This window comes from Megalobrama amblycephala, linkage group LG4, assembly GCF_018812025.1.
Source record: "Megalobrama amblycephala isolate DHTTF-2021 linkage group LG4, ASM1881202v1, whole genome shotgun sequence".
NCBI classification, from domain to species: domain Eukaryota; kingdom Metazoa; phylum Chordata; class Actinopteri; order Cypriniformes; family Xenocyprididae; genus Megalobrama; species Megalobrama amblycephala.
The window spans coordinates 46,680,281-46,706,059 of record NC_063047.1 but is presented as its reverse complement, the minus strand read 5'-3'; the positions used below and the strand labels follow the sequence as shown (position 1 = coordinate 46,706,059).

The window sequence follows — 25,779 nt, the reverse complement described above, 5'->3', positions numbered from 1 at the left end:
ACTTCCCCTCCCTCTTTTAGCAACATCTCTTCTCTGATGACTTGTTTACTGGACAACCTGTCACTCACATGACATCACAGCAATAGCAAATCACAACCATCCAATCAATTCCTGATAAACAAAATCAAATCCCACCCCATTTTCTTCCATTTTGAGAAGACGTTTCACTTGGATATTCATCACAATAGAGAAGAAAAGACTATCGCAACTACTGTTTCATACCAACTTTAAAAAACTTCTTGGATTACATTATGCAGGGCATGTTTTCATAATCATGAGTTTGAACCACTCCCAAAAATATATAAATATTACACAATTTTAGTTTGCTAAGGGATTCATTAAATTTGAATCTTTATTTTAAAGAAAAAAAATGCTAGTTAGAAACTATTGCAGCTCATATCCATTATTAATTCACAAAATAACATAACACTGAGTAAAAAGAATATGCATTTATTTAAATTAATAATTAAAAATAATCACTTTACAGTTGTGTGTAAAGAAAACAAAGATACATTCACTTATCTAAGCAAAGGCAACTTACAGAGGCGCACCCTTGAAGCTCAGTGCTATATCTAACAACTCTGAGCCCAGTTTCTCCTGCTCTCCTCCCTGCAGGAACTCAGCAGACAGTTCCCGGAAGGTGCTGCACACTCTGCGCCCATGAATGTCTTCTCTGCGGATGGCATGTTTCCACCGGTGACGTGCCTCTCCGTAGAGTACAACCAATGATCTGCATGGTAAATGCACGGCCACTCTCACCTCACCGTGGTCCATGTCTCCCCAGCCTTGATCTAAACTCATGGTGAGGACAGTGTCCGAGAGCAGGTTAATGGTGACCAGATGCTCGCCCCACAGCCAACTGTCATCCAAGTGAGGGTCAATAGCAGATCCTCTGTCGGGATCATAGTCTAGGTTGCACTGCTCTACTGGTTTGAAGGAGGCCAACTGAGGTACCTTTGACATCCTGTCCACCAGGTGGCGACTGATCGCAGGCAGGCCAGTGAAATCTCCCACACGGACACGCCGTTTCTTGAAGTTCACCTTTGGACCAAAGTCCTTTGGAGAAAAAAATACTGTTATTTAGATGTTATTACAATAGTACTGGTTTATATAACCTCACATTAATTAAGAAAGTACACAGAATTTCTGAACGTTTAAGGAGGACCTATTATGTGTGTGTGTGTGTGTGTGTGTGTTTACATTTTCAACTTTCTTTAGTGTGTAATGTTGCTGTTTGAGCATGAAAAAGGTCTGCAAAGTTACAAAGCACAAAGTCACTCCAAATGGAGTTATTCTCTAATATCTCTATATCTGTGCGCTCTGTTTATGAACTCACAATAACACCTCCATTGTAGTCTTCAGTTTTCTACAGGGAACGAACATGCCACAATATTCCTCATTTAAATAATTCCCGCCCAAGGCAATTGCAAAAGAAGAGGGGGCGAGGCCTGGTTGAGTTGCATTAGTAGTGCGTTGTCATAATGTCCAAGAGACGCTGTTTAATCTAACGCAGTTAATGATAAGGGGTGTGGCATTTCCGAAACATGCTCCAAGCGGTTGACCGATCACAACACACCGGTCCAGCTGACCAATCAGAGCACATTGCACTTTTTGGAAGGAGGGGCTTCATAAGGGCTTTTCACACTGTGCTTAACCCCAGGTAATCGTCATTCTAAACAACGCTTTTAACCACAGAATGTTTCACATTTGTAATTTAGATGCAGGGTTAGCATCACTTTTTACCCGGGGTTATGAAACCCTGCTCTGGAGCAGAGTTAGCGCCACTTTTGAGGTGTTAAAGGGTTAGTTCACCTAAAAATGAAAATTCTGTCATTTATTACTCACCCTCATGCTGTTCCACACCCGTAAGACCTTCGTTAATCTTCAGAACACAAATTAAGATATTTTAGTTGAAATCCGATGGCTCAGTGAGGCCTCCATAAGGAGCAATGACATTTCCTCTCTCAAGATCCATAACGGTACTAAAAACATATTTAAATCGGTTCATGTGAGTACAGTGGTTCAATATTAATATTATAAAGCGACGAGAATATTTTTGGTGTGCCAGAAAAACAAAATAACGACTTATATAGAGATGGCTGATTTCAAAACACTGCTTCATGAAGCTTCAGAGCATAAATGAATCAGCGGTTCGGAGCACAAAAGTCACGTGATTTCAGCAGTTTGGCGGTTTGACACGCGATCCAATCATGATTCAATACGCTGATACGTGCACCAAATATATTCTCGTCGCTTTATAATATTAACATTGAACCACTGTACTCACATGAACTCATTTAAATATGTTTTTAGTACCTTTATGGATCTTGAGAGAGGAAATGTCATTGCTGGTTATGCAGGCCTCACCGAGCCATCGAATTTCAACTAAAATATCTTAATTTGTGTTCCGAAGATTAACGAAGGTTATACGGGTGTGGAACGGCATGAGAGTAATAAATGACATTATTTTCATTTTTGGGTGAACTAACCCTTTAACCCCGCATTGCAGTGCCAACATTGTACAGTGTGAAACGGAGCGGTGTTAGAATGTTAAGACTAGATGCTTAGCAACCAACAACCAATCGAGTGCCTCCTATTAACATGCTTTGGACAGTGTGATGGAATTTTTAAACTAATTAATTATGAACTAACATTTCTTTTATCCTACAGGCCTAACAAGCTAACTTTGAAATAGAGAAATAGTCACTAGGACTGTGTGTTGTAACAAGTGGAAAATTTTGCTGTGCTGGCTAGACAGCATCCTTCTAGATATAAAAAGTCTATAAAAATTGTTTTGACCTATTGAGTAATCAGTGAACTATTAACCCGGTGATTTTTGATGATTCTGTGATTCAGCTGTTCTAATCTAAATTTACTCTGCCAGTAAGCGTGGCAAAGGAACTATGTTGTTTTTCTCAAATCTCAAGCAATCATATTAAGACGTATGAGTATGAGTATGAGTAATAGATCATGTTATACTGACTGTGTGATGTACCTGAAATCCTATAAAACCTGCTGTATGTTTTATGATTAAAGCATACAAGGACAACAACTGCGGTCTCTGTTTTTGTGCAGCGCTGCAACTTAGACACTTGAAATCTATTTCCCTGGTTCAGTGTCAAAAGGGTCAAGATGTTGACCGACTCGAGGCCAGTTGTCAACTTGTAGACGCAGAGCTAGAGTATAAATTGATTGAGATGCTCGGGTGTCGATTAGGAGACGCCCCAGGTAAACTTAAGTCAGGTGAGTAGGGGAAAATCTACCACAACAGTCAGAGAAACACAGTGTGTTGTATAAACAGTAGTTTCAGCGTTTGAGGGGGAAAATGTCAAACGGCGACAGAAAACGCGACAACTGCACTAAAGAAGATTGTTTCATTCTTACCTTTATAGTCTGAAAAGTCTATTCAAGATTAACTTCATAGTGCAGTCAGTCAGCAAATTCTGCAATAAAACATGAGGATGTGTAATGCTAAAGCCTGCATGTAAACATATCAAGTACCGCGTTCATCCAATCAGTGACACTGACACCGCAAATATGCAAATAAGGACGTCCACCGAGGGTTTAGGAATGTACAGTGTGAAACGTCAGTCTATAAATGTCCAGGATTAATTGTTAACCTGGGTAAAGTATAAGCAGTGTGAAACGTGAAGCAAGAAAACCCAGGATTCTGTTTACCAGGGGTTTACAATGACCCAGGGTTAACTATTTTAAAGTCACCCTGAAATCAAAATTTAAGTTTTTTAGCTTTTAGTATGAATATGTTAGCCTTAAAGGAACACTCCACTTTTTTTGAAAATAGGCTAATTTTCCAACTCCCCTAGAGTCGTTGAGTTTTACAGTTTTCGAATCCATTCAGCCGATCTTTGGGTCTGGTGGTATCACTTTTAGCATAGCTTAGCATAGTTCATTGAATCTGATTAGACCGTTAGCATCTCACTCAAAAATGACCAAGGAGCTTTGATATTTTTCCTATTTCAAACTTGACTCTTCTGTAGTTGCATCATGTACTACGGAAAATGAAAAGTTGCGATTTTCTAGGCCGATATGGCTAGGAACTATACTCTCATTCCGGCGTAATAATCAAGGAACTTTGCTGCCGTACCATGGGTGCAGCAGGCGCAATGATATTACCAAGCGAAGTGAATTAAACTGCAATTCATCGACTGGCCGCTAGGGACAGGCTGCAGAAGTGAGCAGAATCTCATTGACCATCATGTTAAATTAGCCAAGTTTACAGCAGAAAAAAACATGTTTACAGTCTGGTTCAAATTGTGGTTTTGGTCTATACTGCGAATTTTGCCCTTCATGACAACTCTGAGGGGGGTGAATTTTTTTTATAGCTCATCTGTTTAAATTATATTAAGCCTTAAAGTTCTGCATAATTAAGGGCGTGGTCACTTGAGTGACAGGTATGCCGCTGCTGTCTGTGAGCCGTCATGTTACCTCAGCAGCTCATTTCAGCCGCTGAATTTGGCATCTCAGTCGTATTTGTGCTTTTTTCTGTATTATTTTATACAATATATGGCTTGCTGAATACTCGAGACAGATGTCAGTCTGTGTACATGTGCTCGCATGCGGAACACACGTTGTTGGATCGTCGTGGCATTGGCTAAAAGTTTTGTTCCTGAGATTTACTACAATGACAATACCAGGAGGATATACAACTCCGACAGCACTGCTTGGATATAACTAAAACTGCTGCACTATTTTGAAAAATTATACTTTGGATACGTGCTCATTAGTTTGAGAGAACATTTGAGAGATATACATCTGGTACATATATATATATATATATTTTTTACCCAAGTGCCACGGATTGGATTCATCTTGCAATCTCTATTTCATTATAAAGGTATGAAATCCCATTTGATTTGTGTTATTTGCACACCCCACACAAATTAATTAGCCTACTGGTGTTGGAGCATCTATAACGTTATCGTAAAAAAATCACCGTAGATTGACAGTAATCCTTTAGTACTTTCTAATGATATTGCTATCTTTATTAATATTTTAGATAGTATTTAAGATAGATGGCTAGGGCGGGCGTGGTTTCAGCAACAAGTCACATGGGCTCAAACTTCGTCCGCCTCTTTGCCCATTTTCAGTTATCCGTGAGTGACGTGCGGTCACGTGCAGCTAAGATGGCCACGGCCTCATTTACGCGTCAAAACTGCTGTTCAGAACTCTATGGGTGACGTCACGGACACTACGTCCATTTTTTTTCCAGTCTATGGATATTACGCAGCACCTGTGACCCCCTGCTTGCACAGGGAGCGTGCCTTGCAACCATGGGGACATTTGTGAGATACGCTGCGCCTGCTGCGAAAATCAACTTTTCATTTTCCGTCCGTCTTAGTACACAATGTAACTACAGAAGAGTCAAGTTTTAAGTAGGAAAAATATCAAAACTCTTTGGTCATTTTTGAGTGAGATGCTAACGGTCTAATCAGATTCAATTAACTATGCTAAGCTATGCTAAAAGTACCGCCAGACCTGGAGAATGGATTCGAAAACTGTAAAACTCAACTGTTTAACTCTAGGGGAGTTGCAAAATGAGCCTATTTTTTTTTTTAAAAAGTGGATTGTTCCTTTAAGGTTATGAATAAACTGGTGTGACAAAATTCGCATTTAGGAGATCTTACATCTTACATCTTACAGTCTCTCACTTTCGCTAAAATGGATCACGGATTTTCATGACGTCACATCACACTTCAGTTTCTTGTCAAATCTTCAGGCCCAATCAAATGCTCTCTACAATCTGAAGTCCCGCCCCCTCCTACACTCTTACAGACGCTGAAGCCTCAGCTGAAATCGGTCATTTGTTCACACATTTACTAGTTTCTACATGGTGAATGGCACATAGTGCACTATATAGAAAATAGGGAACGATTCAGACAGTGTAAATATGCTTTCCTTTGATGCAAATGAAGTCCGTTTTCACGTTAGTGTCACGTGAACCACCACAGCGCGAGCACAGTCTGCTCTGGGTCAGGGACACGAGAGCACAGAGCGGATCATACGCGCGAGTCGGCACAGACCACAAAAGATATCGGGCCCATTGAATGCTGTATATAAGCGATATAAAGGACATTTTGAGGAGAAACGGTTAGAGATTAGAAGGAAACAGATGTTTTACAGAGTCTAACGGCTCTGGCGAGCTGTAACATAAACAAAACGCTATTGGCTATTTTAAAAAAGGGGCGGGGCTGTTCGATATATTGCCCTGTCTTCCTATTTCAGTTGAAATTACACCAACACATTGAATAATGCTGCTCGTTCCAACACTCTTCAGTGGGCCTTTAAGTGTGAAAAGCCCTGTAGAGACAGGAACTAAACAGAGCATTACTGACAGACTGGGAAGAGAGGTGCTGCAACAATGTCAAATATGTGAAAAATAATGTTTTTGAGCAAAAATCAACATTTTGTAAAAGGGCATAATAGGTCCTATTTAAATTCATTTCACACACCAGCACTGTTGTAGTAAACTGCACACATCCTCAGATGATTTAGTCTAGTTATGACAATTACATTATACAATTCTTCATTATACATTTATGATTATTTTAACCTTAAATCATAAATGTTCTTATATACAATGTCTACAACCTACAGATTGTGCTTTTGATGAACAAAAAGTGAAAGGCATTTATTTCGTAGTACACCATCTCAGGTTTATTCACCTGTTTCCGTCGGCCTGACTGAGATTCTCTCCAGACATCTTGATCCATTCTGGTGATCAGCTCTCTCTCTTCATCTTCTGACACAAAATTCTCCCACAAAAATATTCCAGGAAACACAAAGGACTGTCGAGCACCACTCTCATCCTCTCGGACTGCTGTCTTTGACACGGGATCATAGGTGAAATCATAATGTATCTGCAATAAAATCTACAGTTCAAAATCATATACTACAGTTCAAAAGTTTGGGGGAAGTGCAATTTATTTTTCAAAGATATCAATACTTTTATTTAGCAAGGATGCATTAAATTGTTCAAAAAAGTGACAGTAAAGATGTTACAAAAGGTTTCTATTCCAAATAAATGCTGTTTTGGATTTTCTATTTAGTAAAGAATAGTGAAAAAAATAATTAAACAGGACAACTGTTTTCAACGTAGACTGAAATGTTTCTTGAGAAGCAAATTAAATGATTTCTAAAGGATCATGTGACACTGAAGACTGGAGTAATGATGTTGAAAATTCAGCTTTGACTTTAAAAGAACAAAATTACATTTTAAAATATATTTAAATGGTAATATTTCACAATATTACTGTATTTTACAATAAATTCAGGCGTGGTGAGCGTAATACACTTCTGTTCAAAATTACACACACACACAATTTTTATTGAAACCAGACCTTTGATCGGTAGTTTGTAAAGCTAGTAAGGCAGTTTTGAGAGGCAGGGCAGAAAAAAGGCTGTTTGAACTTTATTAGAGGATCCTGTTTAACTGTGTGATCGTAAATGAGTACAACTTCGGCTCATTTGTGCGCAAAATACAGGCGTCAAGACAATCGCTTTTGAAGGTAGTGTTGTTGACTCACCAGGTCATTCTTCTGCAGTAAATGTTGTTTAGTCACCTGTGCCTCGCACCTCAGACATGTTCTTATTCCTTTACAACCACAATTAACACTCTGAATTTGTCCGGTAGCCATCAAGCCACGTTTGTGCATCACTTTATTGTGTCCCCTTAAACAACTGAAGGCCTATCAGTTCCCACCTCGAATGTATCACAAACCCATGAAACAATGCGACAATATTAAGACTTACATAAATCACATATCAATGTATTTCATTACAAAAGTCAATTTATTAATAACAAAAAATAAAGTACATCACAAATAAGTGGGGCGCTGAAGAGGAAATTATTTCCTTGTACATAAACTTGATGTGCAATGAAATATTTATCAAAGAATGGTCCAGATTTGATTCATTATACCAGCATGCATTAGAAGAGGAACTTAACCTCAGTGTTGTTAGAGGCTGTTAAAGATCTCATATTGTTTCTTCTGAGAGCTCATCAGATGTCATATTCTAAGAAAATAAATAAATGGGAAATTGTCGCCCATTACAGTGACTGTTCGTTGTGAATAAGTTGTTGTTTTCCAGTGGAGTGTGATGGTTCTTCATTCTATTCCCTCCTGCTTGTCTTTGATGGCAACCTTAAACAAAAAAGGTCACTTAGTAAACAAGACTGATATAAGCAGTACTGCGAAATCAAATCACATCAGCCCTCACTGGCCAGGGGAGAAATGGACCCCCGACTGAGCCTGCTTTCTCCCAAGTTATTTCAGTCACCCATACATGAGATTTCTTTATTTTAAAAGGGTCAGGTCACCCAAAAATGAAAATTCTGTCATTTATTACTCACCCTCATGCTATTCCACACCCGTAAGACCTTCGTTAATCTTCGGAACACAAATTAAGATATTTTTGTTGAAATCCGATGGCTCAGTGATGTCTCCATAGCCAGCAATGACATTTCCTTTCTCAAGATCCATTAATGTACTAAAAACATATTTAAATCAGTTCATGTGAGTACAGTGGTTCAATATTAATATTATAAAGCGACTTATATAGTGACGACTTATAACGACTTATATAGTGTTGTCCGATTTCAAAACACTGCTCCAGGAAGCTCCGGAGCGTTATGAATCAGCATGTCGAATCTGCTGTTCAGAGCGCCAAAGTCACATAATTTCAGCAGTTTGGCGGTTTGACACGCGATCCGAATCACGATTCGACGCGCTGATTCATAACGCTCCGAAGCTTCATGAAGCAGTGTTTTGAAATCGGCCATCACTATATAAGTCATTATTTTGTTGTTTTTGCCGCACCAAAAATATTCTCGTCACTTTATAATATTAATATTGAACCACTGTACTCACATGAACTGATTTAAATATGTTTTTAGTACATTAATGGATATTGAGAGAGGAAATGTCATTGCTCCTATGCATGACTTCAGTAAAGTTGTTTTTATATTCGCACATTCGGACTTCTGATAAATTCAGACTTTCCAATAAATGTGCAATAAATTAATGTTTGCGAATTTTAAGCAGCGACATGATATTGACAACCAACGATTGTCAACTTACAACATTTTTCACAGTCGATCAAAATAGGCAAGTATTGTTTTAATGGCATATTTACTTGTGAATGTCCACTGAATGTCCAATGTAGTGTGATTAACAATACTATTGAATACGGATGCGCGAATGTGCGAATATAAAACCAACTTTACCCAAGTCTATGCATGCCTCACTGAGCCATCAGATTTCAACAATATCTTAATTTGTGTTCCGAAGGTGAACGAAGGTCTTACGGGTTTGGAACGACATGAGGGTAAGTAATAAATGACATTATTTTCATTTTTGGGTGAACTAACCCTTTAATATAAATGTAAGATTAATTTAGATAAAGAAATGACAGTAGCAGGTGACTGTGTTCAGAGTGAATGTGTGTGTTCCTGCAAAACATTCCTCTCATCTGTTAACACTGTGTGTTTGTGTTTTTCTTTATTATCTTTATTATTATCTTCATTTTTTAAACTGTGCTTTTGCTTTATAGCTGTTTTTCATATAGCATAGATATATTCACTATATATATTTTCATAGCATTCAGTTGGCACGTTTGTTTGAAGGACAGCACTGAGCAGGATGTGGAACAGTGTGTTTTAGCAATAAAATCCAATTTTATCCGTTTAATCGAAGTTGTTAGTTGCAACCCTACTCGACTCACTGAATTCAAACAGACTGCGATGAATGAAGCACATACCCTGAATCGCTCCTCCAGCAGGGACAGCTCACTGATCAGATCAGTGATGGCATTAGTGAAGGCTTCCTGGGGACTGTAGTCTGGTGTCGTCTGAACGCGGATCACAATCTTGTGTTCTAGAGGATGAGGAACCTTATATCCAGCAAACAGCACCTGAGGGTCCTTCAGCAGTTGCCTTATGGAAACATGTTGACATGTTGATTACACAAACCAGCATTAATCACAACAAGTCAAATATGTACAGCCATCGAAGACTCACGAGCGAATGATGTTCCCCAGCGTGTGATCCTCTTTATTCAGTGTGAACAGACAGGCATTCGGCACCTTGGTGTCTTTAACTATTGTGATCCTGTAAAAGGAAGTTAAACAGGATTATTAGGCAATTACTTCTCTTTACAAACAGTACTGTGGCGGTACCATGATGGTAATAATTGTGATACTTTGATAAATACGGTAGTACTGAGTAATTACCATACACATGTACCATGGTATTCTGATGAATGTCCAAAAACCTTTAGATATACATATATTTACAGATGGACTTACTATCTGTCGTTCATTAAGATGCAAATAATTACTATTTATTTATATATATATATTCAATAGTAAATTTTATTTAATTTAGTAATATTTAAATGTATTATGTGGTAACACACATTTTGAAAATTTTTACAAGAAATCTTATTCATGAACAGTATTAGTTCCAGTTTATATTTTATATAAATTTGCCCTTTATGGCACATTAAAAGTGGAATATGTCTACTTAAAAATAGCTATTTTTATTTTATTTATTTATTTTTAGAGATGGACTTAACGTACTATCTGTCGTTAGCCAACAAGCTAAACACTTTTCAAGCTGCCTCTTGTATTCCAGCTGACTGTTTGTTTAATTATAGGCAGCTATCAGTTAGTATCACTTAATAGTAAAGATTTATTTGCACTGCACTTACTTCTTTTCTCCCTCAAACAGCAAAAATGACTCGAAGGCTGGTGGCGCGTTCATCCTGTTTGAAAACCAGCAGCGATCCTGCTGCTAATGGACGCACGCTGTACTACGCATGCGCACTACATGACGCTAAAACGCGCAGTGCTGGTGAAGACCGCTGGAGGGCAGTGATGAGCCGTAGGATACTTACGGTAAATAAAGTTGAACAGTAACAAACATGTCAACCTTACTTTTATTATAAATTTCTTACCTATTTTATGTTTTAAGATTCTTTCTTCATAAATTGAAATGGCTGGAAAATAAACCTAATTTTGACTTATTTCTCATCAAGTTACAGTGTTATTATAAAATGGTAGAACAAACAGCAAAACAAAAAGATTTGTAATTTTAGATAAATTAACATACTAATGTTTTAAACCCCTTAATTATATATTTTTGTTTGTTTATTTTCTGTTTTTTCCACTCTGCTTTCTTTCAATTTTTGCAAATTTCTTTGTACTTTTTATATTTTCAAGTTAAACATAAATGTTTTAATAAAAAAATTTGGATTTTATTTGAACCTATATATATATATATTAATTATGAGCCAAGCCAGAAATAATTATATATAAATTGTGAATAAGTAAATTTACATCCAAATATAAGCATGAAAATAAAATCTGCATATAAGCATAAATGTAAATCTGAATAGTTAGGCCTATAAGTCTGAATATATAAATGTAAATCTGAATATATAGTTAGCCTATAAGCAGAGATGGGCAGTATTTTAATTAAATGTATTTAAAATACGTATTTAATTTTGAGTATTTTGTAATTTAGCCTATATTTTGTTGGACAAAAAAACAATAATCAGATGTAATTTGTAATTAAATATTTTGAGAGACTGTATTTTGTATTTAAAATACTTAGGCTACTTAAATATGTCATTTTAATCTCAAATAATACAAGAACTTTCATCACCAGGTTTAATAGGACTATATAGCTTATGTCTAGACACAAGTAAATCACGTGACATCCTGCTGGATCCTAGGTGCTCTTTGTGAACTGGAAAAAAATAAGGAAAGAAGCTGCTTTGGAGCTCAGTGCAAACTGCCTTAATCAGATTTGATCAGATTTTGCTCACTGAACGTCATTATTGGACAGAAGAACAGAGCAATTAGCAAACAGCTGCTGCTCCAGAACTTGTGAGTATACTTTCTAGATGATTAGCTACTTTTGTTTATACTGACTTTTTTAACTGCAAAATATTTCCATTTTCATTTTTGTCAGCGAAATGGCTTGAGCCATCCTGTGGAGTAGGGCTGGGCGATATGATAAAATATATCAGGACTGCTAAAAGTCAAGTAAAATCAAAATTGACAAATCCTCCACCCAAATTTTTTTACTGGAGTAGATGCAATTATATATCTATAGGCCTATACCGGTCAAAAGTTAAGCAACACAACTGTTTTCAACATTGATAATAATTGAGTATCAAATCAGCATATTAGAATGATTTCTGAAGGATCATGTGACACTGAAGACTGGAGTAATGATGCTGAAAATTCAGCTTTGCATCACAATAAATTATATTTTAAAGTATAGAAATAATAATAATAGAAAACCATAATTTTAAATTGTAATAATATTTCACAATATTACTGTTTTTTATGTGTTTATTATGAAATAAATGCAGCCTTAATGAGCATAAGAGACTTCGCTCAAAAACATTAAAAATAGTAATGTTTCCAAACTTTTGACCGGTAGTGTATAAATATTTTATAGATAGATAAAATGAAATCAATCAGTAGTTATTTGTGATATTTTTAATAGAATAAGGAGACACAAACCTTTACATTCAATCACGTTTTTGCTCCCTTTTTTTTTTTTTTTTTTTTTTTCCACACAGTAACACAAACTTTTAGTCCAAAAGCGCGCACAACTGGAGAAATACACGTTTACCTTTGAGGGGCCGTACGCAGGGTTTCATAATTACCGAGGTCACAAAATATAGTTTGCCAGGGGGGTTCGGGGACATGCTCCCCCGAGAAAATTTAGATTTCCCTGGTGTACGTATGTGCATTTTAAGACGTTTTAAGGCCAACAAATTGGATAACAATAGCTTTAAAGCCATGTCAACAAATACATAGCCTACATGCATGCACAGATTTATTATTACCCTAGATAGATAGATAGATAGATAGATAGATAGATAGATAGATAGATAGATAGATAGATTTTCCCCAATATTTCAAATCTATTGTCACCATGTGAAAATTGTCAGAAAAGCAAACTGTATCTTCCGCACAAGATGCCAGGAGAAGCCAACGATAGCCAACGATAGGCAACTCACGGACACGGTCCGTGTCCTGGTTAAAATTGCTTATTTCTCTGGATTTAAACATTCTTGGAAACATTTAGGATAATGTAAGTACACAAGTCAACAAAATATATAACATTGTTATAGTGGATTTTAGACATTTTAATCTAAAAATCTTACATATTGTGCCTTTAAGAGCAATAAAGAAATGCATGAATGAAAAAATAAACTGTTGGATGTGCTTGATCTTAAAAGAGTTCTGAAGTAGCAAAAGCAGTCAAAATGAACTCAGTGTGATTGACACACACCAAAAACCGCCACAGACATAGCCTAATGCAATCTCTTATTCATTTCTCCTTAGTGGCTTATTGTGCTTGAACTTTCATATACCAACATGGTTATGTCAAAACGCCTGTCTTGGCTAGTATTCAAGCAAACACAGTCAGTTATGTCTTAAGTGAATGACAGCTGAGAAAGAAAAACCGTGTGTAACAGTAGCCTATATTGGATGGATCCATGCAGCTCTTAAAGTGACAGCAGCCTAATAAACTCGCTGCTGTCTGTGTCCTTAATTTTAATCAAATAACAAAAGAAAAAAAGAGAATCACTCACTGCTCTTGACTGAATAACTTTAGTATAGCTTTAATAAAGAACAAACTGTATTTAATCCATAGACTGTGTTTTATTTTACATTTGATTATCCAATTTCTGTACTATTTCTTACTTGAAAGCTACTGTTAAATAGATCAACTTTACCTGAAAAACTTAAAGGGTTAGTTCACCCAAAAATGAACATTCTGTCATTTATTACACACCCTCATGTCACTCTACACCCTTAAGACTGTCGTTCATCTTTGGAACACAAATTAAGATATTTTTGATGAAATCCGATGTCTCAGTGAGGCCTGCATTGCCAGCAATATAATTAACACTTTCAGATGCCCAGAAAGCTACTAAAGACATATTTAAAACAGTTCATGTGACTACAGTGGTTCAACCTTAATGATATGAAGCGACGAGAATACTTTTTGTGTGCCAAAAAAACTAAATAATGGGAGATTTCAAAACACTGATTCATGAAGCTTCGAAGCTTTACAAATCTTTTGTTTCAAATCAGTGGTTCGGAGTGCGTCATACTGCCAAAGTCACGTGATTTCAGTAAACGAAGCTTCGTTACGTCATAAGTGTATCGAAATTTCAATGGTTCACCACTGGGGGGCGTGACTTTGGCTGTTTGATATGCACTCTAAACCACTGATTCGAAACAAAAAATTCGTAAAGCTTTGAAGCTTCATGAAGTGTTTTTTTGAAATCGCCAATCACTATTAAAAAAAAGAAAGAAAGAAAGAAAAAGAAAAGTCCTTTTTTCAGGATACTCTCATTTAAAGATAATTTTGTAAAATCCAAATAAGCATTAGAGATGATTATTTTAAAGTGTTTAAACTGTTTTTCATGCTCGTTCAGTGAACCATTAACAATTATTGCACACACACCTGTGGAACAAGCCTTAAGACACTAACAGTTTACAGTTTATAGGCATGGCAGACAATTAAGGTCACAGTTCCAATAACTAAGGACATTAAAGAGACTTTTGTACCTACTGAAAAACGGCAGGAGAAAGATGCAGGGTCCCTGATCACCTGTGTGAACATGCCATAGACCTGCTGCAGGAGGCATGAGGACTGCGGATGTGAACAGAGCAATAAAGTGCAATGTCTGTAATGTAAGTCGACTGAGAGACAGGAAGGACAGCTGATCGTCCTTGCAGTACCAAACCACCTGTAATGTGTGTATGTGTCCCTCCAGACGTGTTCGAGAACTTGCAAGTGTAGAAGAGTGGAGCAACATCTCACAGCAAGTCTGGCAAATCTGGTGCCATGAAGATGAGATGCACTGTAGATGTTAAAGCAGATGCTGGACACTGACTGCTACATTTGATATCGACCCTCCGTTTGTTCAGGGACTCATTATTCCATTTCTCTTCATCAAATGTCTGTGAAATTTGTTGAGGTTATGTCTCAGTTATTGAATCTGTTTACACATTTACAGTTTACACATAAGAAATTTCCTGGACAAAAAAGCGTGCACACACACACACACACACACACATAATGTGTACGTATATGCAATAGAGAAAGTGTGAACCTATTGCCATGAAAGACACCCTTGTTCCAACTTGTCCTTATGACCTGAACTTCACAACACATGAGTCTGCTCACAACATCTGAGTCATACATTTTACAACTCGTTTCACCATGGTGAGTAAAATCTAAACTTTGATTTGGCAATTCAGAAACCTTTAGGAAATGAGATGACAGACAGCTTTCTTGGATTTTTGTCATTAAAGCACAATAAATAGATCTCAGTTAAAACAGCTCTTAGACGTTAGTCATTCTTCATAGATACACATGAAAAGTAGCGATGTAAGCAGTGACAATAGTTCAGGAAACACTGAGGCACTGATGACTTCCTTTTCTTGTTTAATGAAAGCTAACTGGCCACATTAACTGCCCACAGAGGATACTGTGTAAATGCAAGAAGATTGAGGAGTTGCCATATAGTTGTTTTTTATTTGATTTCAATCTTATTTTCTTATTTGTCTTTTTAAAATTGGTGTGAAAAAAATGATTTAAAAGTGATGTCATAAATATCATGCTGATGAGTTATCGGCCACACTGAGTCAAATGGAAAAGACATCTAGCAACTAGAAGCAAAAGATGTGTGTTTACATTCGGGAATATGTCCTGTGTGGGTGAAGAAAGTAAATGAAGAAGTCTCTCAGACCACGAGTCTTTCACAAGTTTCTTCACTTCTTCCACATTTGATGTGACTTTAATAATGACTCAGAGCTAAATATTTACTTTTTTATTTTGTTAATGTGGTAACACACTTTTTGAAAAATGTCACTATTTTTAGCAAGATTAAGGAATCTTATTCATGAAAAGCATTTAAAGTTAAAGGGTTAGTTCACCCAAAAATGAAAATTCTGTCATTTATTACTCACCCTCATGACGTTCCACACCCGTAAGACCTTTGTTAATCTTCAGAACACAAATTAAGATATTTTAGTTGAAATCCGATGGCTCCGTGAGGCCTGCATAGGAAGCATAATCCATAAAGGTACTAAAAAGATATTGTGTTTAGAAAAACATATATTAGGTTTTACTAATATCCCCCCAAATGAAAGAAAAGAATACTATATTATAAATTTAATTTTTGCTAAATTTCACATAGAAATGTAAGTACAGTAAAACTCATCCTCTGTTTTTGGTTCTTGAAAAAGAAATGCAAATATAGCCTATATCAAGACTATTCTTCATTCACATAGCCTAATAAGAAAGCAATTAAAACTGTTTCTGTCTGTGAGTCCTTTAATATATTTATATAATTTTATAGCCTCCCCCCTGGCTGTCTGTTTACTCAGTATACTTTGTTCTGTTTGAAGTTCTAATAAAAAAAAAGATAAATAAATCGGTTCATGTGAGTACAGTGGTTCAATATTAATATTATAAAGCGACGAGAATATTTTTGGAGCGCCAAAAATAACAAAATAACGATTTATTTAGTAATGGCCGATTTCAAAACAATGCTTCAGGAAGCATCGGAGCACAGTGAATCAGTGTATCGAATCTGCTGTTCGGAGCGCCAAAGTCACGTGATTTCAGCCGTTGGCAGTTTGACACGCGATCTGAATCATGATTCGACACACTGATTCATTTGTGCTCCTATGCTTCCTGGAGCAGTGTTTTGAAATTGGCCATCACTAAATAAGTCGTTATTTTGTTATTTTTGGCGCTCCGAAAATACTCTCGTCGCTTTATAATAAATAATATTGAACCACTGTACTCACATGAACCGATTTAAATATGTTGTTAGTACCTTTATGGATCTTGAGAGAGGAAGTGACATTGCTGGTTATGCAGGCCTCACGGAGCCATCGGATTCCAACTAAAATATCTTAATTTGTGTTCCGAAGATTAACGAAGGTCTTACGGGTGTGGAACGGCATGAGGGTGAGTAAATAATGACAGATATTAAAACCCTTTAATATTTTATATAAACTATATTTATATGGCACATCAAAAACTGAACATTTCTACTTAAAATTGCTATTTTTTTTTATTATTATTATTACAAACTTTGAATTATAATATGGTCCTTGCTTTGTTTATTTTTTATTTTATAATATTAAACTATAATGATAACTACAGTGACAAATTGATATGTAGCTAGTTTTTTGATGCCAGTGACCCCCAAATATGATGATCACCTTGTGAGGGACCCTCTTCCAAAAATATAAATGCAACATCATTTCATGAATAAAGATCCATTTACGCTGTGTTACAAAAAAATGACATTTTAAAACAAACCTGTTGGTAACAAATTGCTTTTATATGGTTACTGCAGGCAAAGCCAATAATTGTGTGTGTGTGTGTGTGTGTATTTAGGGTCAACATCAAAGATATTATATATCATTTTAACCTGTTCATTTTTGTGGCAGTTAATCCTGAATTGCAAACATTTAGCATTTTTAAAGACTCTACATGTAAAGTGGAGAGGTTTGTGGTTAAGTCTTTCATCATCTTTCAAAATCCCCATGTAAAAACCTCTAGCTTGAGAAATGCTGTCACTGCATAGGAAAATAAATGTGAAAATGATTATGAAGCTTTTATAAAATGTCTTCGGAATAAGTGTGTATTATTTCATCAACAAAAGAGTCATGTCTGTTTCCAGCTACTTAATATTATCTGACAGTAAAGACATTATTATGATAATGAAAAAGAGGAACAAGCCATAAAAGGCATTGACCACTTGAAAAAGATTTTGTTTTTACAATTGCTTACTTCTCATTTTCGGTAAATAAGGACCTCTAGACACCGATGTGAACGTGAGGAACTGATCATCCATAATGTCTGCATTAACCGTAAGCCAACAATGACATAAAGGACTGTAAATATTGTTGAAGTAAATAGTGTTGAAATATATACATTTATGTTTATTATTAATACCAGTGTTGGGGGTAACATAGTAACACAAGTTACATAATCAGATAAATATTTTCAAGTATCTAGTAAAGTGATGGATATTTTTAAATTTACAACAAAATATTTGAGTTACTTTTTCAAATAAGTAATCCAAGTTACTTATTTTTCTGAATTATTGACTGACACCTCTTTTGTCCCCATAATTGGTGTGTGTGCTGGAAGGATTGAAAGATCATTTCACTTTTTCACATTTGCTAAAAATAGAATAGAATTTTATTTTATTATTATTATTATGTAAAAACAATAAAACAAACAAGCAAGCTCAGCCCCAGCGAGGAAAAGTAACGCGAAAGTAATGTAATTACCTTCTATAAAAGTAACTAGTGCTGTGTTCGAAATCGCACCATTGAGCGTGCTGTTTAACATTTTAGCAAACTGGCAGCCCCAGTAGTAAGATGAAAAGATTTATCTTGAACTCTGTCATGGAAACTTGCACGCTTAAACAATTTAATAATCAATTAAAAAGGATTTAATACCAGTATGGATATCACTCTGGATCAGCGGTTTGGAAAATATATGGATATGAATTCAGCTGCGGGCGCCATCTTCCGGCGAGACGTGGGAATTCATTCAAGTTCAACACGCAACTCTCACAGTGCGTTATGGGTATTCTCCGAGTGTACAAAAAGAGTATAGAACTATATTCTTTGGTGTACATCAGCTGTACGCTCGTTACTGCATTGTGGGATTGAATGAGTGCGCTCAATAACGTCCACTATGGTTTCGGACACCACTAAAAAATGTCTGTCCCCTCAAATAATGCCCTATTTAAGGGTATAGGGGGCGATTTCGGACACAGCCTTGTAACACAATTGACCGCTTGCAAAGACCCGCCCCCTTTAGTTACTGTTGCTATGTCCAACAAGCCATGCCGATCTCTCGCCACACATCATGTTCTCAAGCAGTGAAAAATACATATACATACAAAGAGGACACTGACAACGCATTGACAGACAAGACAGAGCAGGTTACTTTTGATATGAAACAAATTTCAAATTTTGTAATTTTTAAAGAAAATTAAACAATACCATTTTATAGCTCTTTAATGTGTCGTGACAGATCGCTGTAGCGCCAGTTAAAGCTCATGAACCGATCATCTCGTAACTACTAACGTTAGTTAATTTATAGCTTCAAATAAACATCAGAAGGTATGTTGTTTCAACCACTGAAAGATGTCAGTATACACCATTTTTCAGGTCCACCGACATTAATCTACTAACTCCCCTGACTGCTTTGTCGGACAAAACGGGTCAATTAGTTACTTTTTTAGTGAGTAAGGCAATATTGTAATGCGTTACTTTTAAAAGTAACTTTCCCCAACACTGAGTATAACTCTAACACAATCAATTTATCTCTAACACATCTGTTAGATCTGTCTACTTACTTCTATTGTTGGATTGATTGTAATTGACTATTTTCCACACTGTCCCATAGCGTCTGTCAAGAAAGACCAATGTAATTCAATTAGAAATTAAAGCTATTTAATTATAAAAAACTGTAAAATTAATATATGGGGCTCCATCCTTGAACATTTCTGTAAATGTTTGACTTCTGTACAGTGTACCTGTTAAATGTTCTTTATGTTCGTCATCATGCATTTAAAAGTAGCAACCTAAATTATTTGATTGGGAGTCTTTATTTGGTATTTCATGATTAAGTGAGAATTACTATTTTCCATTGTATTTATTAATCAAAATACACTGTTTAATTATACAAAATGCACTGCGAATATATTATTTATTATTCAAAATGTGTTAATCAATACATAAAATTAAATGCACATTACTGTACAATGTTAAACACAAAAGTAATTGTGGAATTTCTGTATTTCCTCATCAGGGTTTGATGGCCAGCAGTGCAGTAGGAAGTGTTTGGCGTGGGTCGCTCCTCCCACGGTCAGAGTCTATAACAATATAAACACCCAGTTATCAGATGAGCGCAGCACAGTCTTCTCTTAGATCTCGCAGTCTGACCTCTGTTCTGCAGGATGGCTGAATCTTATGTGCGACACGTGGAACTCTTAGGCTTTGAGAAAAGATTCTTTCCCAGCCAGCACTATGTAAGTAAACTACTCAAAAATCAGCTTTTCACATATGATTAACGTTTGATATTTCACACTCTATTGTGAAATATCAAGACAAGTGCATAGACACTGTATGCTATACATAATAAACATGTAAAGTGCTTTGATGGTTTACAGTTGTCATAGAGTGTTTTATCTATACGACAAAATAAATCTTTTTTTTATTTTTCTAAAGGTGTACATGCTCCTGGTCAAATGGAGTGATCAGTCTGAAAAGTTGGTGTACAGACGCTATCCAGAAATCCACACATTTCATGTAAGTCTTTCTTTCAGTTTTCTACAATTGAAAGTTTGGTTCAGAGTGTTACATTTCCCTTTTCCTAACTGATTTCTTTTTCAATGCTGCAAGCATTTCCTGTATTTCTAATCACGTTTTGTCACATTTGTAACACTTCACAATAAGCTCCCATTAGTAATATTAACTAACATTAACCAACAATGTACAATACATTTTAAACTGTATTATACAGTAAAAAAGTACAACTATTCTAAAACATGATAGGTTCAGAATACTCAAAATTTTAGCAGACACTGATTACCTAAAAAAATGTAAGTAAAGCAACTAAAATTTTTAGAAAATAATTAATAATTAAAAAACAATTATGTCAAACTGAAAAATTAATTTTATTTAATGTTCAAGTCCACTGTACTTACAACTAATGTTTAATTATTTTGATGCAGTGGTTGTAAAACCCGATAAGTTCAGAATACTCAAAACATTTAAGTAAACAACTCAAAGATTATTTTAGTAGAACTTAAAAAAATAATTTTGTTCTACACACTGTAATTGTTTTAAGTTGCATCAATGATTTAACAGACTTTCATTGCAGTGTACTCAATCTTTATAAGTTTTATAGTACTGTTCGTGTTTACAGCGTGCATGTTGAAATTAACATTAACTAAGATTAATAAATGCTTTAGAAGTATTTTTCATTAGTTAACTAATGGAACTTGATTGTAAAGTTTTACCAAAATTATTTTCTGCAGCATGTAATCAATCTGCAAAAAAGTATATAGTAGATAAAAATGAATGGAAAAGCTTAATTTATTAAAAAAAAAAATTTCATTTGCAGAAAACCTTAAAGGAAATGTTCCCTATTGAGGCAGGAGACATTGACGCAAAGGACAGAATCATTCCCACATTACCAGGTACATGTCTTTACAGTCACTTTTGACAGTAAATATCTTTTGGAAAGAAAAAAACGATTTACCAAGTTAACAGCATCTGCAGACTTACCGGCCAGAAATAAATGTGTATCATGATGTGATACTTTCATTTTTCAGAAAATACAGAAATAAGTTTTAGGTGTAAGATTTTCTCAGAAGAGGAAACACCTGCTTTATATCAAGCATATCAGATCCATTTCATGAAAAGTGCCTAACTCGTAATGTTATAACCTTTTCTATTTGCATGTCATACAATGATATGCCTTCTTGTTTTGGGTTTTTTTTAGTTTGAGTTTCAGTTCTGCAAACGATTTTTTTTTATGGGGGATATTGTGACTGAAGCTGATAAGCTGTACTTTCTTTGGACTTTCCAGTGTGGCAGACAAGATACAGATATTGTTACAAAAAAGTCGAAAGAGTTTGTGCAACAAGGTCACACCACAGAGTTGCATGGTTTAAGAGAAAGACAATACAAGTGAAACATTTCATCTGACGATCTGTAATTAAATCTCTCTCAGCTCCTAAATGGCTCGACAATCAGAAAACGACAGAGACGAGGCAGGAGACCCTTGCTGAGTACTTTCGTTCCCTTCTCAACCTGCCGCCGAAGATCTCTCGCTGTCAGCTTATACATGACTTCTTGAAAATGCGGCCTGAAGATGAAACTCCACCAGCACCGCACCCGTAAGTCTGTCTGGTTAAAGTTAGTTGCAGCTGTGGCATAGTGCTTCACGTTCTAATGCTTTAAGCCATAGTGGTTATATGGGCAGTCCTCAAATATTGCTCATCTCATGGGAAATCCTAACATTTTACAAAGTGGAGATTTCAAATGAATTTGTGATGTTAATCATACAAAAATGTGTAGCTAACACTTTAGTTCAGGGTCCAATTCTCACTATTAACCATTAAAAATGACAGAAAGATCTTTGGAAAAAACTTATTTGAAGTGTAATTTGATTGTTTAGTTCATCTCACGTCTCATAAGATTATGGAGAGGGCTGGGTTTATGACCTATACTGAGACCAGCCACCTGGGGGTGATCGAAAATTTTTGGCTTCACTTTTCAGGACTTGCACGGCACACTTGCTATTAACTAGTTGCATATTAGCATGCATATTACTAGGGTATTGGCTGTTTATAAGCACATATTAATGCCTTCCCTAAAAAGCATCCCTTAATGCCTTATTCTGCACGATCGTATTCTACATCCCTTAATCCTACCCAATACCTAAACTTAACAACTACCTTGCTAACTATTAACAAGCAGTCATTAGGAGTTTATTGAGGCAAAAGTCATAGTTAATAGTGAGAATTGGGCCCTAAACTAAAGTGTGACCCAAAAACATATGATTGTTAGAAAAAAAACATACCCAACATACCCATTAGCAGATTGTACAAAAATGTATTAATAAGATTGTATGAATTCATATGAATTAACTACCAATTAGCCAAAAGGTAAAATAATTATGAATTGCCATGGGATTGTGCTGTCCCTTATGGAAGCTTGTTTCCGCCACTATAGGCCTAAATAAAAAAAATTAAAAAGCTAATTGTGACTTTTTATCTCACAATTCTGACCTTTTATCTCGCAATTGTGAGTTTATATCTCACAATTCTGACTTTTTCTCAGAATTGCGAGATATAAACACAATTGTGAGTTATAAAATCAGAATTGCGTGATAAAAACTCGCAATTGTGAGAAAAAGTCAGAATTACGACTTTATTTGTCGAGCTTCCATAGTCCCTCATGTAGGCTTTGTACTATGAATTAAAAAAGCGAGAAAAAAACTCTCAACTACAAAAGTTGAAACTTGAAAAGTTTACTTTAAGAATGCAGTATTTACAGAAAAATATTTATTTCTATAGATTCAAAAGAAATGAGACCTTCATTATGTCCACAAACAGAGCACGGAGCAACACCACGTCAGGTAAGATCAACTTTCCTGTTTTTGATGATATCATTTAATTGCAAAATATCTCATGCCATTTCCCGGCAGGTTTTTATAGCTGTTGTTCTTTGTACAGAAATCACAGGGCCTATTATGCTGGAGAGCTACAGAGTGATTGCAGACTACAACAAGAGCTCAAAGTATGAGCTCACACTAAAGATGGGAGACATGGTGGACATTGTGGAGAAAAGTCCCAATGGTGAGGTTAAATTACAAGAATTACAAAAATTCATTGCATCAAACAACTTCTCCATTGCATGACCACTGAAATGTTCAGGCACACCTACTCATAATATCCACTTATAGCTCTCTTTCCACATAACAGTAAAGAGTAAAAGTTATCTGATGTGTGATCTGATCTGATGTTTACAGGCTGGTGGTTTTGTCAGTGTGAGTCCAAGAGAGGCTGGGTTCCAGCTTCATACTTAGAGCCACTGGATGGAGCAGATGAATCCGAGGAACCAGAGCCTAATTATGCAGGTCAGTGTGTATCACTGCCACTGATATGAGCCCCAAAACACTATTTTGGGAATGATTCATTGTGCTGTATGGGTTGTGCTGATGATATTTACCCACAACAGGAGAGCTCTATAAAACCGTTAAAGGATATAAAGCTGCCGAAGAGGATGAGCTGACTCTCGAGGCAGGAGAGATGATTGAGGTCATCCATAAACTCCTAGATGGGTGGTGGGTGGTCAGGTATGAGTCAGCTAACTTGAACTTCATGGTGTGTCGAAACAATCGAAATGCTTGCAGTTATTTGATGATTCATAATTGAATCAGATTCCCAAATAACTGAAAAAAATGTCTTATGCAGGAAAGGAGAAGATACAGGCTACTACCCGTCCATGTTCCTGTGCAGGACGGGAGAGAAGAAAGAGGTGGATGCTGAGAAGGATGTGGTCAGAAGAGCAACACCACCACCCAGAAGGTATGAAATACACCTCATATTAACATAACAATAACTGAACATTTTGGCTGATCATAATTCAAAAAATATCAAAAAATGTAATACAATTTTTTTTTTCATTTTGGCCAACAGATCTACCATACGCAATGCCCAGAGCATCCACCCCAAAGGACGTCAGCGAATCAGTCAGGACTCCTATCGGAGACAGAGTCGACGGTTCTTACAGCAGCGAGGAAGAGTAAACTCCCATTCCAGAATTGTGACACGATCTCCACTGCAGGAGAGGAAGACAAACGGAGGTGTGTATTCTCCATAAAAAATTTAAATAAAAAAAAATCTAGTCCATATATATATATATATATATATATATATATATATATATATAGGCTATATATAGGCTATATATAGTGTACAACATGTAAAAAGTGAAATATAAAAAAGAATAAAATAAAATTATTCATTTCTTTTAAGTTTTTTTTTTTATATATAAATATTATATAGAATATAAAATAGATTAAAATTACATATTGTGCCTTTAACGAATCAGGCCCTATTGTAGACATTATTGTCCTTATTTATTTATTCAATTATGCCTATTATTTCCTCACATAGTAACTGACTGTTCACTTCATGCTTTTTTTTATGTTTGCTGTAACATTAATGCAAATGTTACAGAATATGCAGCTCTAGTTGACAAAAATGTTTTTTAAATGCTGTATTATGTTTGTGTTTATGTAGAGAACATTGCAAAATCAGACTCTCCTCCAGCAGAAGATCTGGATAAAGGTATTCCAGTCATTCCTCCTCGGCCCAGTCCTCAGCTCATTCTGGAGCGCTGCACTGAGAACACATGCAAGAGAGTCAGTATGCATGAGAGCGACTGAAAGGATTCAACAGTCCACATTAAAACTTGACTTGAAAATGTGTTAGAAATGTTCACAGGCATTCAGATACTTGTATATTCAGATGCTCTGTTCATTCCTGCCTAGCCTAGAACCTGTTATAAGCTATGTGTGTTAGACATTTTATATGTATAATGATGTTTATGTCTAGCCTCAATATGCCAACCAGCTATATACTCCAGTATGCATTATTATGACTGTGTTTAACCCTGTGTTTTTAATGTTTTTATAAACAGTGATAAATAAATAATTATTAATTTGCAAATTAAATGCGTAGTGATATGAAGTCAAGAATTTCCTTCACAGCAAAATCCCCAGAGTTAAATCTACTCTGCTTAGAGTACATATGGTCCCTCTCTAAGTTTCCCTTTTCTTCAGTGATTCCGCTTGTTAACAGCAGGCGTTCATCACTAATGCTCAATCATCACTTAATTAATCACTTAATTATCTCATTAACTCTGCTTCAGTGTTACTTTAACACTATTTAGAGAGGGACCATATGTACTCTGCGCAGAGTTGATTTAACTCTGGGGATTTTGCTGTGTTGGTTCTGTGAGTTGGTCAGATGGTATATCTATCATATAGGATTGCATGATTAACATATTGAAGTACAACTGTATTTCCTTACAAAAAAGTACTTTGTCAGTACGTTAAGTCCAAAGATGATGAAGAAATGCCAAAAAGGATCAAAATAACACAAG

The 25,779-nt window shown here is 35.9% G+C and overlaps 3 protein-coding genes across 5 annotated transcripts; 1 reads left to right on the top strand and 2 right to left on the bottom strand.

The window, feature by feature from the left end:
• Positions 1 to 434: 434 nt before the first annotated feature.
• Positions 435 to 7,688, bottom strand: alkbh4 (alkB homolog 4, lysine demthylase). 3 transcript variants are annotated; one of them, XM_048189600.1, is made up of 3 exons: positions 7,545 to 7,688; positions 6,684 to 6,878; positions 435 to 1,056 (listed from the first exon to the last, which is right to left on the bottom strand). In XM_048189600.1, exons 1-3 carry the CDS (start codon positions 7,671 to 7,673, stop codon positions 538 to 540), a joined length of 843 nt encoding a protein of 280 aa, XP_048045557.1. In that variant the 5' UTR covers positions 7,674 to 7,688; the 3' UTR covers positions 435 to 537. The 3 variants fall into 3 exon arrangements, with proteins under 3 accessions (XP_048045557.1, XP_048045556.1, XP_048045559.1); XM_048189599.1 differs by having other exon boundaries at positions 6,684 to 6,890; positions 7,545 to 7,677; XM_048189602.1 differs by having other exon boundaries at positions 6,684 to 6,851; positions 7,546 to 7,668.
• A 102-nt stretch (positions 7,689 to 7,790) lies between these two features.
• Positions 7,791 to 10,884, bottom strand: polr2j (RNA polymerase II subunit J). Its single transcript, XM_048189603.1, has 4 exons — positions 10,728 to 10,884; positions 10,037 to 10,126; positions 9,778 to 9,952; positions 7,791 to 8,162 (listed from the first exon to the last, which is right to left on the bottom strand). Exons 1-4 carry the CDS (start codon positions 10,778 to 10,780, stop codon positions 8,127 to 8,129), a joined length of 354 nt encoding a protein of 117 aa, XP_048045560.1. The 5' UTR covers positions 10,781 to 10,884; the 3' UTR covers positions 7,791 to 8,126.
• A 9,082-nt stretch (positions 10,885 to 19,966) lies between these two features.
• ncf1 (neutrophil cytosolic factor 1) lies at positions 19,967 to 25,343 on the top strand. The gene is made up of 11 exons (XM_048189598.1): positions 19,967 to 20,126; positions 20,326 to 20,406; positions 21,224 to 21,299; positions 21,836 to 22,001; positions 23,184 to 23,245; positions 23,343 to 23,465; positions 23,639 to 23,746; positions 23,848 to 23,965; positions 24,084 to 24,197; positions 24,309 to 24,475; positions 24,915 to 25,343. The coding sequence occupies exons 1-11, from the start codon at positions 20,055 to 20,057 to the stop codon at positions 25,058 to 25,060; spliced, it is 1,233 nt and encodes a 410-aa protein (XP_048045555.1). The 5' UTR covers positions 19,967 to 20,054; the 3' UTR covers positions 25,061 to 25,343.
• Positions 25,344 to 25,779: the final 436 nt, after the last annotated feature.

Excerpts from the sequence above, each read along its gene's own strand:
- alkbh4 (XM_048189599.1), bottom strand. The coding sequence starts at position 7,673 with ATGCACAAACGTGGCTTGATGGCTACCGGACAAATTCAGAGTGTTAAT. Across the intron at positions 6,891-7,544 it reads TACTGCAGAAGAATGACCTG|ATTTTATTGCAGATACATTA; the intron begins GTGAGTCAACAA and ends TTTGAACTGTAG. Across the intron at positions 1,057-6,683 it reads AGTCAGGCCGACGGAAACAG|GACTTTGGTCCAAAGGTGAA; the intron begins GTGAATAAACCT and ends TTTTCTCCAAAG.
- polr2j (XM_048189603.1), bottom strand. The coding sequence starts at position 10,780 with ATGAACGCGCCACCAGCCTTCGAGTCATTTTTGCTGTTTGAGGGAGAA. Across the intron at positions 10,127-10,727 it reads CTGTTTGAGGGAGAAAAGAA|GATCACAATAGTTAAAGACA; the intron begins GTAAGTGCAGTG and ends TTCCTTTTACAG. Across the intron at positions 9,953-10,036 it reads CTGGGGAACATCATTCGCTC|GCAACTGCTGAAGGACCCTC; the intron begins GTGAGTCTTCGA and ends TGTTTCCATAAG.
- ncf1 (XM_048189598.1), top strand. The coding sequence starts at position 20,055 with ATGGCTGAATCTTATGTGCGACACGTGGAACTCTTAGGCTTTGAGAAA. Across the intron at positions 22,002-23,183 it reads ACTCCACCAGCACCGCACCC|ATTCAAAAGAAATGAGACCT; the intron begins GTAAGTCTGTCT and ends TTATTTCTATAG. Across the intron at positions 23,966-24,083 it reads GATGGGTGGTGGGTGGTCAG|GAAAGGAGAAGATACAGGCT; the intron begins GTATGAGTCAGC and ends TGTCTTATGCAG.